We start from the raw sequence: 14,573 nt of genomic DNA on the forward strand, positions 1-14,573 counted from the left end.
ATTTGGACAAACATATATGAAAGGCCATAAAATAAATCCCTATTTTTCTGAATTCCCAAAATAACAGTGAGTCTTGGTCAGAACACAACCTATACAATGCGTTTATAAACAGAAAGGTTTAATACATCTTGATCAGTGCTTACAAGAAAATTAGTTAAACCAAAACCAACAAAGCAAAAACTTAAAAAGTCACAGGGCATACTTTTTTAACACAACTGAATAAAATTTTAAACCTGAAAAAAAATTAATGAACACGATCAAGTTAGAAGTGCATAACTCATCAATATAATTCCTCATTTATTTTAGGATTTGTTACTCATGACACCACTCTCCTTCCCTCTCTCTGCTCTCTTTCAAAAAATTCATTTGCAATCCCAGAAACTCTGCCATTTTACAAATATTCTCATTCTCTGGATGTGACTTATCCCCAGAGGAGAAACTATGCAAATACAAGGAGTCAACATTAGAAACATCCACCCAACTAAATCCCACTTCCTTCTTTACTCCTCTCCCTCTCATCTTTCTTCGCATTTCAGAAACTTTCTCCCACTTCCCTTTCTCAGCATACATGTTTGCCATTAACACATATGGACCTGAACTTGCAGGGTCCATTTCTATCAAACTACCAGCAACTTTCTCGGCCATCTCCAGATTCCCATGTATTCTACAAGATCCAAGCAAACTTTGCAACGCAGACAATCCAGGCCCTCCCGGAATCTGGTGCATCAACTCTTCTGCCTCGTCTAGTCGTCCAGCACGGCCCAACATGTCCACCATAATAGAATAATGTTCAGAGGTGGGCTCAATTGAATGTTTCTTCACCATAGACTCAAATACTCTATGGCCTACATCAACCATGCCCTTTCTACAGCAAGCGGTTAAAACAGAAAGGAAAGTGATGAAGTCAGGACTGATTCCTTCCCTCTCCATTTCTGTATACAAACTCATCACGGTCTCAAAGTCTCCATGGCGGGCATAGGCAGATATTATTGCTGTCCAAGCATACTGGGTCCGTTCAAGTGTCTCATCGAACACTCTTTGAGACTCAATATTGTTTCCACGCTTGCCATACATGTCAAGTAGAGCCCCTGAAACAGTTGGGTCAGTGTTTAAACCAAGTTTGAGCAAGTAAGAATGGCAACGTTGCCCATGTTTCAGTGGTATATCCTCAGCAGCAGCAATAGCATTTAACACACTACTAAATGTGTACTGGCTGGGCGTTATCTCCTCTACCGCAGACAAAAATGTGCGGAAAGCTTCTTTATACAAGCCATTTTGAGCATACCCTGAAATCAATGCATTCCACGATACTGTTTCACGACAGTTAAGCTCCTCAAAAATCTTCTCTGATTCTCGAATGCACTCAAATTTGGCATACATGGTAACAAGGCTATTGGAGACGGTTTGTTCTGACAAAAAGCAGCTTTTTATGCATAACCCATGGATCATTAGACCTTCTGTCACTAAATTCCTGATTGTTACAGCATGTATTAATCCTATAAACGTAACATCATTTGGATACACTCCATCAATTCTCATTGCATTAAAGAGAGACATTGCATCTTCTTCATCAATAGAAATCATTGTCGTCCAAGACACTACATTCCGATTACTAATGCCGTCAAAAACAGCTTTTGCGTCATTAGGGACCTCACATTTTGAATAAGTTGACATCAAAACATTGCAAACTGATACATGTGTTCCATATCCCACTTTCTGGGTCAAACCATGTATTTGCCTCCCAAGCTCTAAGTTTCTCATATGACCACAAGCTGAAACCGCACCTGTAAGTGAAATATGGTCAATTAATATATGGTTACTTAACATGTTGACAAACAATAAAACTGCTTCCAACCCATAACATTCCCCTTCTTGAGAATACCCTGAAATCATTGCATTCCACGAAACCAAATCTCTTTTGGGCATTTCGTCAAACACTCTCCTAGCCTCATCTAACATCCCCCACCTTGAATACATTGTTACAAGCGCATTCCCAATAAAAACTTCACAGCCAAATCCACACTTAACCACAAGAGAATGCAATTGCCACCCAAATAAAATCCCATGATCACCCCAACAAAATGAAAGAGCAGTAGTATATGTCACCTGATCAAAAACTATCCCACGAAAATGCATAGAACGTGCAAAAAGCAAAGCTTCCAAACTCTCCTCAAACCCAGAAAGCACAGTATTCCAAGACACCATGTCAGGATGACTCAAATTCTCAAACACAAGCAAAGCCTTCCCGAAATTCCCTGACTTGCAGTACAGTTTCATGAGAGAATTAGACACGGAAACAAGCGAAACTAACCCGCTACTCACAAGGAGTCCGTGGATTTGACATCCAAGTTTTAACTCTCCTTGACATGCCTTGAGGGACAAGGCAAGGGTGACCTCGTCAACATTTTGAAGAGAATGCAAATGAAACTGGTCCTTGAATGCAGCAAGAGCTTGAAAAGGAAGGTGGTTGTGCAAATGGTTGAGCATTGAACGGTTAACCGACGCAGCATTTGGGTGGAGAATAAGGTCGAACAGGTGGTGTTCATGTTTGAGTGTGTGGAAGCGTTTGGAGCCATGCTTGAATGATAGTAGTAAGGGCACTTTGTGAAGGATTTTGAGAGGGTATCGCATTACTATAAACACCAAAATTAGTCCTAATGGTCCCCACTATCACCCAACCAGTTGAAACTGGTTAAGGTTATCAGATGCAGAAACACAACACTGTTACTTCACTGAAATGAGTTTGAGTTCGTATTTAAACCCACTATATATAGATATAAAAAAAAAACATTTTATGATTATTTTTAATTAAATAATTTTGTTTTAAAAAAATATCTATAAAATGTTTAAATAAGAGCAACAATAATACTCTTCTATTTTTATTTACATGGTAATTATCTCAAAATTTACATTGTGGTTACAATTTATTAACACTTATAAAGATAAATAAAATAAAAAAAGTCTTAAAAGTATACATTAAAAAGGAATATTTCTTTTATATAATGGTATAAATATATAAAATAAAAACGATGATATATTTCAGTAATAGTTAGACTTATATTGCAAATTTTGGTCTCAATATACTGCTTATGTGTTTTTAAAATTTATTACATAACTTTATATATTTTTATGAAATTATGTAACTTTTATATAAGGGTAACCAAAATAAAGAATGTTTTATTTATATTATTACAAATTACTTGTATATTATAATAAAATTATATTTTCCACTTATATTTCTAAACCTATATTTAATAATTATTTGTAGTTATCTAAAATATTTTATATTTTAATAATATAAATTAAATATATATTATAATAAAATTATATTTTCCACTTATATTTCTAAACCTAAATTTAATAATTATTTGTAGTTATCTAAAATATTTTATATTTTAATAATATAAATTTATTATTAAATTTATTAGAATTGGAAGTGAGTATCATGGGGACTTGTGTACCCACTAGTCAACCAGAGTATAAGGTTGAAACATAACTGTTCTTGTCGGTTGACTTGCTCGTCAGTTGACTATGATGACAAACTCTAGTTTCATTTGTCTCTGTTGGGATTTGTTCTTCCCTTCGTTGCACTGGAACACGACTCCATTGAAACAGAGGGGGCCCTATCTGTTGATTGCACTCTGACGATCAAATCAGTACAGGGCTTATAAGAATAAAAAAAGTAACAAGTTTCAGTCTTAAAAACAGCGTACCTTTACCTGGGGTCTCAAGCCCCTTTTATAGCTTACCTCTTGTAACAACTTTTCATCACAAGAATCTAATATCAACAGAAAACATACGCAATTAGAAAATATTATGTTCAAGGGCACACTCTCACAGTGCTACAACAAAACGAAATCTTTCCTCTTGGGAGTGCATAAAATAATAACAGAATAATCATCAGGGTACCAACTCAGGTACCAGCATCAGGGGTTCAGTCTGTTTACGTAGGGACCCTCAACGTGGTGCTACGCTCCTTTTCATCATACACACAACCTAACCTTTATGTGCCCTAACACACATGAGCTTAGGTTTAAAAGAAAGCATTTTACTTGAACTAGACCCTATGCACACTAAGCGCACCCCTAGGTCCATAATTACCCATTGCTAGCCGCGTATGCCTTATGCATGAAGGATTACCTTAATTATACAAAAAGAGACTTATAGACACATCTAGGGCCCAATCCCATGGTCTGCTATCTTGACTCAAGAGCCGAGCTTACCTGCCTATGCCATGCACCGAGATCTGACCACCGAGTGTTGAGTCCTAAGCGCTCTGGTCTAGTACAATAATGAAATTAAAACATCTTTTGATAATAGTCTATACATTGTATATTACAATTTCAATGTGAGTTTTATATAAAAGACTGCAAAATATTTATATCTAACTATGTTTGATGCACATTATTGAGAAGTTTGATCAAGTTAAACATATTGATATTGATAATGAATGATATGGTTGCATACTCATACATACTTACATTTTTGTGTGTTCAAATTAGTGAGATATGACCACTGTACCATACCACTAAATTTAGTTCATGTTATGTGGATCAGACTCAACTTTTCTAATTTGTCATTCTACGGTACATCATCTGAGTTTTCTATTTAACAAGAATTTGATGTTATTTTAAATCATTTTAAAGAAGTTGACATTGTAGGTAAAGAAGTGACATTAAGAGCAAGTTATGTAAAATAACATATCCAAATATGTTATCAATGTGTGCACCAGTGGATCCCAAAATAGTTGAGAACATAGCTTTTTCAGATCTACAAATTTTGAGTAGGTTGATGTCATTCATCTTATACATGGAAGTCAACCAAGGAAAGAGGAAAAATGACGATCCACATGAACATTAAAGCAATTCTAGTGTTGGAGCAATTTCATCCTAGTATTTATCCTTACGTACTTGATGTCATTAATATGAAGACTAATGGTCATTACGATTATCAAACTATAGTTTTACTATTGGGAATGGAGGAAGAATCATGACCACTTGTCAAAATGAATTTGCTTAAAGAAATTGGATAATGGTGTGATGAATATGCTACATTGTTGGGTGGTTATGAACTGTTAGACCAACTAAAAAAGTCATTACTCGTGGATGAGATGTCAATGGTAAGTTATGACACACATACTTTTTCCAACTTTTACACTACAATGATAATTCTCTAGCATACATTGATGTCTTTGCGGGCTAGTGCAGACTAATGATGATTATGCTCGATATGGGATACGTGATTGCTAGTACATACAATGATATTTTAGTGTTGTTTATCATTAACGCAAAATATGACAATATTCCCATTATGATGTAATCATCCCATGAATGTTAGTTTGCATTGAGTCACATGTATTGAACTTGTGTATGATTCACGTCTTGTTCAGGTATTTTTAAATGTGTGTGATCATGTTTTACATTCGTATTCTCAATTACTTATTGTTTACATTATATGTTCGAAACTTATGTATGTGAAATTGCAGGATGATTGTCCTATAACAAAACATATTGTGATCTACATACTGTTATCTGAAGGTTAAGTTATAATATTTATTTTATGTTAGTCGAATGCAAATATTTTCTCAAATATTAAGAGTTACATGCATATATGATGATTAACTTTATTCTTGTATATTATTTGGATGATTAACTTTATTCTTGTATATTATTTGGATTGTGTTAATTTATTGACTTCCATTACCAATAAACTTATTTTTAAAAAACCAAATACATTTCAAATTGTAAATTTTGAAATATAAAATACGAAATGCATTTTATATTCTGAAGCAAGTGTAGTTTAAAATATAAGGGAAGAGAAGAATGCAAATAAGTCTGAGGGGTAAACAAATATTTAAAACTATTATAGTATGAAAGAAGACTTATAAGTGACAAAAATGGACCAAATTAAACCATCATTCATTTCAATATTGATTTGTCATAATTATAAGAGTCAAGAGACTCATATCCCTAAAGAGAAAACTATCATATTAACCTCCAATATTTTTAATATACATTTATATATTAAAAACATGAATATTTTTTAAATATTAATTAGTTAATTAATGTATTTATTAGATAAATTAATATTTCCTTGATCAAGTTAATTAAAAGATAAACATTTTTTTAAGGTTCATTTTGATGATAGATTAAATTCATTATGATTATCTGTGAGTTATCCATGCTAATAAAAGTTAATATTGATCATGCATCATGTTCATTAATTACCTTTATTTTAAACTTAACAATATTTTTTAATATTACTCTAAAAAGCCTTAAAAATAAAAGAAATTTATGTGCGCAGACATAATATAAGTAGCACAAGTTACACTCTTCTGAATAACAATATTCTTTACAAGCATTATTCTAATAAAATCATTAAATTAAAACCAATTTTACAATTAGGTAGTTAAAATCTTGACAGCTAATTAGAGACCAATTTAAAAATTATTTATTAATAATAAAAATTAATTTAAAAATTAATAATTATTTAGTTTTTAAAATAATTTTTAATTTAGTTATTATACCAACTAATTGATTTTTGTCTTTAAAATTGATTTTTATTTAATATTTTTCTTGAATTAAAGTACTTATTGTAAGTAAATTAATATATAAAAATAATTAAATAACAACTAGTTTTAGAAAAAATATATATTTAATTATTATATTAGTTAAGTTAGATATTTTTTATAAATTAAAAAATTAATAATATCTAAAATGTTTTATATTATTAATAAAATTTTGTATATTAATTCTAAATTTGTATCTATAAATAATTACCAATGTTTTAATTATTAACTACTTATTTTAAATTAGTCTTTATAGTGATTAATTTAAAATTTAAATAATTAATAATTAAAATATTGATAATTAATGTTAGATATAAATTTTTATTAATAATAAAATTATTATGATACTAATAATTTTTAATTTATAAAACTGTATTTAATTTGTTGAGATAATTAATTATTTTTTCCTTAAAATTAGTTGTTATTTTTAATGATTTTATTGTAGTATAATTAATTATTTTAGTAATAATTAATTATTAAGGTATATTTTAAATGGTAGTTACCAATTTTTTTTTATTTTTTTATTTTCTATTCTAAATATTTATTAACTTATTTTTATTCATTTTACATGAGGAACAGAAGTCAACTATGTATTGGTGCCACAAAACAATACTATTATCTTATTTTATATTGTTTGCTTCCGTGTCAAAATAATGTAAGATTTTAGCAAAAAAAAAAGTAATCAGTTCATTATACCTTTTAAATTAACTAGAGTTTAAAAAGAATTTTGTTTCTAATTAGATATAAAGAAAAGGTGTCAAGTTGACGGAATATTCGATAAAAAACTTAAAACTATTTTTAGTGTACCAAGTGAAATTAAACACACTCTTAATTAATAATGTAAAAACCCAAAACCCAAACACTGCAAACATTATAAAACTAAGTTTTAACAAAAAAAAAATGAGTTGAAAATGTAATTTGAGGATATTGACAATTGCTCACATGACTAAATAAATTACTCACATTAGCTTCAAAATATCACCTTAATTGGTTGTTAATCCATCTTTGTCTCTCAATTATGTCAAGCTTCAATTTGACACTACTTAATTAATCACACCATAGGATAAATTACTTAGCACCATACAAGTTCATTTGTAAATTAGCTTCAACTTTTCTCTATCAAACATTGTGTCACCAACAAAAATAATTATTGAAGCTTAAAATTATAATTTGACAATGCAACAATACCAACCAATTGTCACCTAAATTACTCAATAAATGCAAGGGTCTTACACAAGTTCCCCTTTATATAAGTTACTCTTTCACTCTACCAACACTTCCACCTTTAATTTATTGTCAATGCATATTTTTTTTTATCAATGATACCAAACACTGGTTCTCACAACTTGACAAAAAAAGTTGAGAATTAAAAATCAAATTTGACATTACAATAATAATCACTCAATAAATATAAAAAAATCACTTTATAAATTAACTTTAAATATACACAAATAATATGAGATCTTCCATCAATCCTTTTATATTAAAATTATTAAGTCATGCGTTTACATGCAGTTATATAAGTAGTTTGATAGTTATTGGATAATGACTCTCATATTATATGATTTGATAAGATGTTAAAAAGTAAATATTAAATTTAATTTAACATTAGAATTTCTTGCATTAGATAAGATAATATTATAAAATAAATAAATTGTAAAATAAGTGTTCACGCGCCAAACATAGTTGAACAGTAGGGTGTATAACGTAAGTTTTATCTTGTTTGTCTGAACGTGACTGCTGCAAAGTCTCACAACGTAATAAGGTGTTTGTCAGAAACTTCTGACACATCTTTTTCTCTCTCTCCAAACTCTCTTTCTTCCAACTTACAATTGAAGTAAATGGAGGCAAGTGCAGAAGCACTTCCGTGCCCAGCTTACCCTTTCCAAATCCTCTTTTAACATTTTCTCATTCACACTGAAAAAGTAAGAAAAAGAAGCTTTTTTTCCCCTTGATCATCACTATCAGAGACAGACCGTCTAAAGAAAAAGGAGGAAAAAGCCCTCATGTGAATGTGACAATGGAAGCTAAGCCTCTTAGGATTGTTCCCTCTTCACGCAACACCTCTGGTTTCTCTTCCACTCTCTCTTCTTTTCCCCATCATCACATGTTCTTCATTGCCACCTTTTTTATTCTTCTTTTTTGTTTTTTTTTTCTTATTTTTGTTCTCAAGTTTGTGTCTTTTTTGAGGGGTAGGAGGTGGACCCCAAAAGAAGATTGACATTGGACACGCGATGGAAGGTGGTGGTGGTAGTGTTGTTGACGAGAGAAAGAGGGTTGTTATGGTCAAGAAAGAGAAAGAGAACTCTTCCAACAGTGTTGAGCTTCATCTTGGGGTTGATGCTTCTCATTCTGCGCCATCAGAAATAAACCATGTGATCACTGAAGCTCAGAGGCGAGAGCTTCACCACCAAGTTTTCATCTTCAACCACTTGGCCTATAAACTTCCTCCTCCTCAACACCTTGTGGAATTCCCAAGCAACATGTCAGGTTTGTAATAAATAACCTTTGATCAAGTGATCATGCCTTCTTTCTATATTATATGTTTATAATAAAGTTTTACCTTTTAAAAGAAATTATGCTGTGGTGTTGTGTTTATTATAAGATTAATCAGTGCCTCGTTTGATTCTGTTTTGGAATGAATTACTATAAAGACTACATGTTTCTTTGGAGTTCATTGTTGGCTTTGTCTTGTTTTGTTTGGTGCCAAGATTTGGACAAAATGCTTGCTAGTGGATTTAATTAGTATAGGGATCCATTTGGGATTTTGATATGTTCAAAGGTAGGCCTAATTTCATATCTTTTGATGCTGAAAGGGTATGTTTGTTTATGTACATGTAAGACAATGATGGGTTTGTTTTTTATACTTTTTGTTCATTTGTTTGGGTTACAGAATACAGTTTCCTGGGTTTTGATCATGGGAGTATGGTGGATCCAGAACCTCATAGGTGTAGAAGAACTGATGGAAAGAAATGGAGGTGCAGTAAGAGTGTAGTGCCTTGTCAAAAGTACTGTGAAAGGCACATGCATAGAGGTCGAAATCGTTCAAGAAAGCCTGTGGAAACAACTCAACTTAACTCGACTTTGGCAACAAAACCTTCTACCAAGTCATCTACCAAATCAGTCTCAAAGACAGTTTTTGAAATTTCAAATCCAAACCTTATTATGGCCATGCAACCTACTGACACACCTTCCAGTACCCCATCAAAGAGCCTCACCATTGACAACTGCTCTTCTATCAGGTCTAAAATTATCCCCAGGGCTGCCGACTACCTCATGGTGTTTTCTTCCGCTGCAGCAGTGTCCCCTGGCTGCACTCTTGCCACTTCTGTTGCCCCTAAGGTGGCGGCAACATTCAGCAGTGTGGCATCTGTAGCTTCGGATAACAAAAGTTGCCTAAAGATGTGCCAGAAAGATAACCAGTCCAAGAGCTGTGTCAGTAACAACACAGGTAATAGAAGTGATGGGAAAGGAAGCATTGTTGGTGATTCTAATAGCGTCTCCACAGGAATAAGCTTCTCCCCAACAAGTGTTCTTCAAGGTAATTTTGATGTAGTTGGTTGCAATAATTTATGCATTTTTCACTATATGTTGTAGGATTATAGGATTACAGACAGATCCCCATTCTTTCCCCACCTTGCCAGAACAACAAACTCAAAGCCAATCAAACCTGTTCCATGGAGTGGGGTCAGTGACATGACTTTGTCATGTCATGTTTCACTTGATCATGAGGCCTCATGTAGCTCAAATCTTACTTAATAGTCTCCCATGGTCCTACCAATCCCTACTATCACAAAACAGAATCAATAGCAATATAGCATCATGGCAAGTATGTTGTCTCCTCTTTACTATCATGCTTTTTCTGTGGGGCCAAATTCAAATTTCTGAATCTCATGTCATTGACATGGTCGTTAAGTGTACTAATAATTGTGTGCTCAATTAGTCTAGAATCTAGATGGACTTCTCCAAAACTTACTCCTAACTTTACATGCACATAAGACACCCTCATACATACTGGTCCTTTTGCTTAGAATTAGGTGTTCCACACAGAATGCACTTATTTTTGCATGTCCCTGTTTTTTCTACACTGTTTGAGAATATTGGTCTTCATCATGTTAAGATACTAGTCCAAAGAAGCTCACTCCTATGGTTTGAATCACTTGTTGGGTGAAGATGTAAACCAAACATTAGTTCTTGAGTAGAGTTATGCAAAAGATTCATTTAGAGATTTGTAGATATCCACAATCCATTTTAAGAATAAGGGTGAGCACTCTTTGCTGTCAGAAACTACATTTAGTTAGTAGTTACATGGCTACTATGTGTATTTATCCTTTCATCTAAAACATTCAAATATGATCTAATGATCTACATATTGTTTTTATTTCTCATAATAACCATTGGTAACTTCCTTCCTATCCATGTTAAAATTCAGAAGTTTCCTGACTTGTATTTGCTGTAACTACTTCAGAAATTACATCTCTGAAAAAAACAAAATCATCTTTGATGGGTTAATGTAATTAGTTACAAGGAAAAACCTTTCATGAGAAAACTGATAGACCATTCTTGTTTTTTTGCTGCCATTTTCAGTTTTTGGTAACAACTCTTCTTACCTCAATGACAAAACCAACATAGAACCTGCTGCACCCGATAGGTGTCGGAGAACAGACGGCAAGAAGTGGCAATGCAAGAGTGCTGTTCTTCCTGGTCAGAAGTACTGTGCCACACACATGCACAGAGGTGCTAAAAAGCGTTTTGCAAACCATGAAATAGAAGCAGCAGCAGCTACTACAACTGCTTGTTCTGCCGCTACCAGTGCACGCTTGCCTTACTCTCCAGCCATAACCAACATGCACCAAGCACATTCTGCAATTCCAAGTACAAATCTTTCCATGTCAGTCCCAGCAAGTGCTCCTTTCATACAATGCAATGAGAAAGGCCCCAGTAGCAGTGACACCGATACCACCATCAGTGACACCTTGCAAGAGTGTAGCTATACTTCTTTCTGAGAGACTTTTTTTCTTGTTTAATCCTACTTCATGAACATGCAACTTGTAACATTTTGAGATCAATTATGTGTGAAGTGAACAATGATCTCCATGAAGAAAAAATATCAACCCTGTGGTTTTTTATCATGTCATCTTCACAAAGTGATACATCAAATTATGTGCAAATTTAATATCTATCAATCTCCATCTCACTTTATGTTCCAACTCACACAAGAGACCTTTAGTTGGTTAGACTAAGGAGATAACCAACTTCACCATGACACTGCATTGGTTAAATTCTTCATTTTTATTTTTTTTTGCACTTTTGAATAGCTAGGGTGAGTTAGGACCACCAAGTGACCTGAATTTCTTTTTTTCTTTCTTTCCATCAAGTGTGTTGATATTTTGACCTGAATTTCTCTCTTGTTTCCCTTAAGGTGGATACTGTTTTAACATCTAGTTCACTAAAATAGCATAACTATTATTAATTAACTTATGTTGTGGAGTTTAATATTTCTGTTATACTTTTATGTTCGTAGAATAGTTATAATCAAACTCACAAAGTAAGGCGATTTACTATGAACAAATATTAAACTCAAAGATTCTCCTAGTCTTAGTTTTTTTTTTTACAAAGAATAAATTAAATTAAAAGGAAAACACTTGAGGATACTTTAACCCTTTACAAAGTAAAGTCTCTATTAAGATCCAAAATATTGAAATAGCTATAAAATCTGTCAATAAAAACATCAGAATTAAACAAGAGAAGTTGAAACATATTAAATTTCAGGGTTTGCTGTTCATACCGCAGGGACCTCCTCCAAACATTGCTTAAAACTTTCCTCTTATTTGACTTATAAGCGGCTTTGAGAACAACTTTTGTATTGCATGGAACTTTCATCAACTTTGCATAGTTAAATTGCTGATAGCATAGTGGTGTCCTCACAATTTCCCTATGTACAAAATAAACAACAACCCTCCCTAGCTATAAACCAAGACTTTGTCATACTACTTAAGCTAATAAACTGATTAAAAACAAAATATATAACAGAGAGAATTTGCCACCTAACTTAGTTACCACCATCCTTATTCCCATCAATCTCCACATATGACTGCCTTGCTGAAAACCTGGATAAAACAAGTCCACACAAATCCCTTCCAACTACCTTCCAAGATTTATTCTTCTGCTACCTACGTCAAAAAGCACTACCTTCCACACCTCTTAGCTAGTTCAAAGATACAAAGCATACCCATAACGTTTGACAATACTAACACATACGACAACTTATTACTTCAAAACCAGCAACACCAAGCAGTGAATAATGAAATGGAGCAAGTAAAACTTTGATGCAATTATTTTGTTGCTATGTTAATGCAGATTAAGGGGGATAAAAGACAATTAGAAAAAGAGAATTTGACTTTCTTTACTTTATATTTCATCCACGCCCATGACTGGACTTGTGTCATAGTAAGAATTTCCTCAGCATCTATCCTTGCTTGGTTAAAAATAACCTTGTTTCTATGCTTCCAAATACACCATACCACCGAGGCCCATAGATTTTTTCCACAATCTATTGCCTTCTTTATTGAAGCTTAAACAAGAAAACTGTTCAAAATGATGAATCAACTCATTGTGATTTACCGAGCTGATCCGAATCCAACTAAATCACATATTCCATACTTTAATTGATACCTCATATGAAACAAGAATGTGTGAGGTGGACTACTCCTCCCTCCAACTTAAGACACATAAAGTATCCCCTAGCGTCACCCCCCTTTTGTGCAAATTCTACTTAGTTGCTATCTTATCCGAAAGATCTCTCCACACATAAAATTGACCAAAGATATTCAAACACCGTGGGTGCCCCCCAAGTCTATGATTTGCTAACTTATTATAGGAAGATTTTCCTGAAAAAGTGTTTGATGGAGGGTCTTTTCATAACCATGAATCCTCTTATCTAGTCGTAATGACACATGTGTCCTAGTCTTAGTTAATAATGAATGCCAATACAAGTTTCTATGTCATACTACATAAATATCATACTTGAATTTTCAAAAATATGTTTAAATTAGATTGAAGACACGTGAATAATGCTTATTACGAATGAAGTAAAACATTATTTAGATTGTTTTTCCAAATTATATTAGTCTTAAAAAAATTAAGAGGTTAGACGTTATTCTTAGACTATTCACACTCATAATAAAAGATACACATATTTTTTTATTGGACAATTTGAAACTAAAATATTGTTTAGACTATTTTTCAAACATATTAGTTTTAGAAGAAATTAAGAGGCTAGATGTTCTTATTAGACTATTCACAATCATAATAGAAGATACACATATTCTATTGGACAGTTTGGAATTGAAACATTATTTAGACTATTTTTTTTAAACCATATTATAGTGTTAGAAGAAATTAAGAGGCTAGGCGTTCTTCTAAACTATTCACACTCATAATAGAAGATACATATATATTTTATTGGACAGTTTGGAACTGAAATATTATTTAGACCGTTTTTTCAAACCATTTCAGTGTTAGAAGAAATTAAGAGACTAGACTTTCTTCTTAGACTATTCATACTCATACTAGACTATACACATCTTCTATTGGGTAGTTTGGAACACTTAGATAGGCTATGCACATTAATAAAATTTTACTAAATCAATCATCATATTATTTCTGTATTCATAAAGGGTGTTAATATTTTGATTTCAAATTTCCTAAAATAGCATAGTTATGATAATTACTATATTTTTCTTGGAGTTTAATATTTTTATTATAATTTTACTCTTAAAAAATGTTTCTATTTATAAAGAGTGTTGATATTTTGATTAAGTTACTTGAAATAGGGTAGCTATGATCAATCATCATATTTTGTGACTGTTTTAGAGTTCAATATTCTTGTTATGGTTTTATCAAAGTATTTCTTTTAGGAGGAAAAGTGTTTAAAACCTACCATTGATTTCTTAGAAACAATTTTAGACTCACCCGAATCAGAATGATGCTAAAGTTTCTGAAA

The 14,573-nt window shown here is 32.5% G+C and overlaps 2 protein-coding genes across 4 annotated transcripts; one reads left to right on the forward strand and one right to left on the reverse strand.

Moving 5' to 3' along the window:
* Positions 1-262: 262 nt before the first annotated feature.
* On the reverse strand, positions 263-2,739 carry LOC137819491 (Pentatricopeptide repeat (PPR) superfamily protein). 2 transcript variants are annotated; one of them, XM_090296000.1, is made up of 2 exons: positions 2,107-2,739; positions 263-1,784 (listed from the first exon to the last, which is right to left on the reverse strand). In XM_090296000.1, the coding sequence occupies exon 2, from the start codon at positions 1,759-1,761 to the stop codon at positions 313-315; it is 1,449 nt and encodes a 482-aa protein (XP_090152126.1). In that variant the 5' UTR covers positions 1,762-1,784; positions 2,107-2,739; the 3' UTR covers positions 263-312. The 2 variants fall into 2 exon arrangements, with proteins under 2 accessions (XP_090152126.1, XP_068479460.1); XM_068623359.1 differs by having other exon boundaries at positions 263-2,725.
* Positions 2,740-8,310: 5,571 nt separating this feature from the next.
* On the forward strand, positions 8,311-11,700 carry LOC137819260 (growth-regulating factor 9). 2 transcript variants are annotated; one of them, XM_068623055.1, is made up of 4 exons: positions 8,311-8,637; positions 8,765-9,058; positions 9,462-10,109; positions 11,156-11,700. In XM_068623055.1, the coding sequence occupies exons 1-4, from the start codon at positions 8,589-8,591 to the stop codon at positions 11,572-11,574; spliced, it is 1,410 nt and encodes a 469-aa protein (XP_068479156.1). In that variant the 5' UTR covers positions 8,311-8,588; the 3' UTR covers positions 11,575-11,700. The 2 variants fall into 2 exon arrangements, with proteins under 2 accessions (XP_068479156.1, XP_068479155.1); XM_068623054.1 differs by having other exon boundaries at positions 8,412-8,637; positions 8,759-9,058.
* The last annotated feature ends 2,873 nt before the right edge of the window (positions 11,701-14,573 follow it).

This window comes from Phaseolus vulgaris, chromosome 10, assembly GCF_051622355.1.
Source record: "Phaseolus vulgaris cultivar YP4 chromosome 10, ASM5162235v1, whole genome shotgun sequence".
NCBI classification, from domain to species: Eukaryota; Viridiplantae; Streptophyta; class Magnoliopsida; order Fabales; family Fabaceae; genus Phaseolus; species Phaseolus vulgaris.

Bases quoted from the DNA above. Each gene is read 5' to 3' on its own strand.
- LOC137819491 (XM_068623359.1), bottom strand. From the start codon at position 2,631: ATGCGATACCCTCTCAAAATCCTTCACAAAGTGCCCTTACTACTATCA.
- LOC137819260 (XM_068623054.1), top strand. From the start codon at position 8,589: ATGGAAGCTAAGCCTCTTAGGATTGTTCCCTCTTCACGCAACACCTCT. The intron at 8,638-8,758 runs GTTTCTCTTCCA...GTCTTTTTTGAG, and splicing joins CTCTTCACGCAACACCTCTG to GGGTAGGAGGTGGACCCCAA. The intron at 10,110-11,155 runs GTAATTTTGATG...TGCCATTTTCAG, and splicing joins CCCAACAAGTGTTCTTCAAG to TTTTTGGTAACAACTCTTCT.